A 2,260-nucleotide genomic window follows, 5' to 3' on the forward strand; every position below is an offset into this window, starting at 1 on the left:
GCCTATGATTATTTTAGTTGTTTCTTATTATGCAAAATAATTTATTAAGAACACCCCTACACACTGTCATTGTAATTATGGGGTATTATAAGGCCTCATATAGATGTTAGGAGGAGTATTTAAGTGGCTTGATTCTTCTCCCATGATAGCTAGCTTTTAATGGGTATGCATCCTTATTGTAATAGAAACACAAATACATATTAGATTAAATTAGATCAAAGAGAAACACACAAAATTTTTGTTTACGCAGTTCAGTTAAATTGTCTAGTTCAGTTAAATTTTCTAGTTCGGTTAAATTGCCTACGTCTATAACTATAGAGTAGTTACCGTTCCTTTTATTTATGTTTTTTAAATTAAATATAGATTACAGTATTACAAGTCATTTATATAATACGAGGTTTTCGAGTATCTAAAACTTCAATCCATAGTTTCTCTCAACAAAAAATTATCTCTATCCATTATTATATCACCAATATTAACTATTCTCTCAACAACCTATAGTTATCTCAACAATCCATAATTATCTCAACAATATGAGTTATACTCTCAACAACCCATAGTTATCTCAACAACCCATAATTATCTCAACAGTATGAGTCATATTCAACAATCTCCACCTGGGCGAATATCAAACATTTATGAAGACTTCTTGCGTAACGATTCGTCTTGGAGAGTGATGCAGTACACCACCTGCTTAACACTGAGAAATATGTAATACGTCCAAACAATGTTTGAACTTGTCATTGGTGACTAGCTTGGTCAACATATCGGCCGCATTCTCTAAAGTGTGAACCTTCTGAAGTAATATTTGTTTGGACGCCAACAATTCCTGATCTTGTGGAACCTCACATCAATATGCTTGGTCCTAGCATGATACACCTGATTATTCGTCAAATAGATAGCACTCTGACTATCACAATGCAATTAAACTCTACCTTACTCAACACCCAACTTTTTCACTAACCTTGTAAGCCATAATGCTTCCTCTGCGGCTTCATCTACAATCATGTATTCTGCCTCAGTTGTAAGAATAGCTACTATGGATTGAACTGATGATTTCCAGCATGTAGGTCCCCCCACAAGAGTAAAGACATACCCCGTTGTAGACCTCCTATCATCCAGGTCACCTGCATAGTCAGAATCCACATATCCCACATTTGATGGAACACCCTGCTCATTGTTGAACATGATACCATGATGTATTATAACTTTCAAGTACCTTAGGATCCACTTGACTACTTCCCAATGTTGCTTCCCTAGTTTGGACATGAACTTGCACACTAGACTAACGACTTGAGCCAAATTCGGTCTAGTGCAAACCATAAAATACATCAAACAACCATCTGCACTAGAATAAGGAATTTTAGACATGTCTTCAATTTCTGAGTCAGTCTTCACATATTGTTCCAAAGAGAGTTTAAAATGATTTGCCAATGCAGTACTCATAGGCGTTTCTCTGCTCATGTCAATTTTTTCAAAACACCTTTAACATAGCTTTTCTAAGACAATCATAATTTATTAGCTCCCCGGTCCCTGTGGATTTTCATCCCAAAAATCTTCTTTGCAACACCTAGGTCCTTCATATCAAACTCCTTATCCGACTTGGTCTTCAACTCATTTACATCATGCAAATGGTTGACAACAATTAACATATCATCAATATAAAGTAACAGGAAAATAAAAGAGCCATCATCACAGCTCCTCACATAAACACAACAATCATAATCACACCTTCTATAGTCACTCCGGGGCATGTATAAATCAAAGCGCTTGTACCACTGCCTTGGAGACTGCTTCAAGCCGTACAAAGACCTATTCAATTTGCAAACAAGTTTGTTATATCCATTATCATTGAATCCCTCAGGCTTTTCCATGTATATTTTATCCTCTAGATTATCATGGAGGAAAGTTGTTTTCATATCCATTTGCTCTAAATGCATATTCCTGCTGGCTACCAGGGCCAATACTGCTCTAATAGAAGTGTGTCTAATGACCGGACTGAAAATCTAATCATAATCAATCCCCTTCTACTGTGAATACCCTTTTGCAGCTAGGCGAGCCGTGAAATTTTTCCCTTCTTTTTCTGTTACTGTTGGCTTTTTCTTATACACCCACTTATAACCAATAATTATCTTTCCCTGTGGCAGCTGGACAAGATCCCGCGTCTCATTCTTTTTCAAGGATTCCATCTTCTCCACCATACCATCCTTCCACTTATCTTTCTCCTGGCTAGCCATAGCCTCTCGAAATGTAGAAGGGT

The 2,260-nt window shown here is 36.8% G+C and overlaps 1 protein-coding gene across 1 annotated transcript; it reads right to left on the reverse strand.

Annotated features, from left to right (window-relative positions):
* Positions 1-417: 417 nt before the first annotated feature.
* Positions 418-1,464, reverse strand: LOC127123527 (secreted RxLR effector protein 161-like). The gene is made up of 3 exons (XM_051053738.1): positions 965-1,464; positions 618-690; positions 418-495 (listed from the first exon to the last, which is right to left on the reverse strand). Exons 1-3 carry the CDS (start codon positions 1,462-1,464, stop codon positions 418-420), a joined length of 651 nt encoding a protein of 216 aa, XP_050909695.1.
* Positions 1,465-2,260: the final 796 nt, after the last annotated feature.

This window comes from Lathyrus oleraceus, chromosome 2 (genome assembly GCF_024323335.1).
Source record: "Lathyrus oleraceus cultivar Zhongwan6 chromosome 2, CAAS_Psat_ZW6_1.0, whole genome shotgun sequence".
Lineage (NCBI taxonomy): Eukaryota > Viridiplantae > Streptophyta > Magnoliopsida > Fabales > Fabaceae > Lathyrus > Lathyrus oleraceus.

What these genes read in the sequence shown, in the direction of transcription:
- LOC127123527 (XM_051053738.1), bottom strand. Translation starts at nt 1,464, where the DNA reads ATGAGCAGAGAAACGCCTATGAGTACTGCATTGGCAAATCATTTTAAA. An exon ending in GAAGCATTATGGCTTACAAG is followed by an intron (nt 691 to 964) that starts GTTAGTGAAAAA and finishes AGTGTTAAGCAG; the next exon opens with GTGGTGTACTGCATCACTCT. An exon ending in AATGTTTGATATTCGCCCAG is followed by an intron (nt 496 to 617) that starts GTGGAGATTGTT and finishes AGATAACTATAG; the next exon opens with GTTGTTGAGAGAATAGTTAA.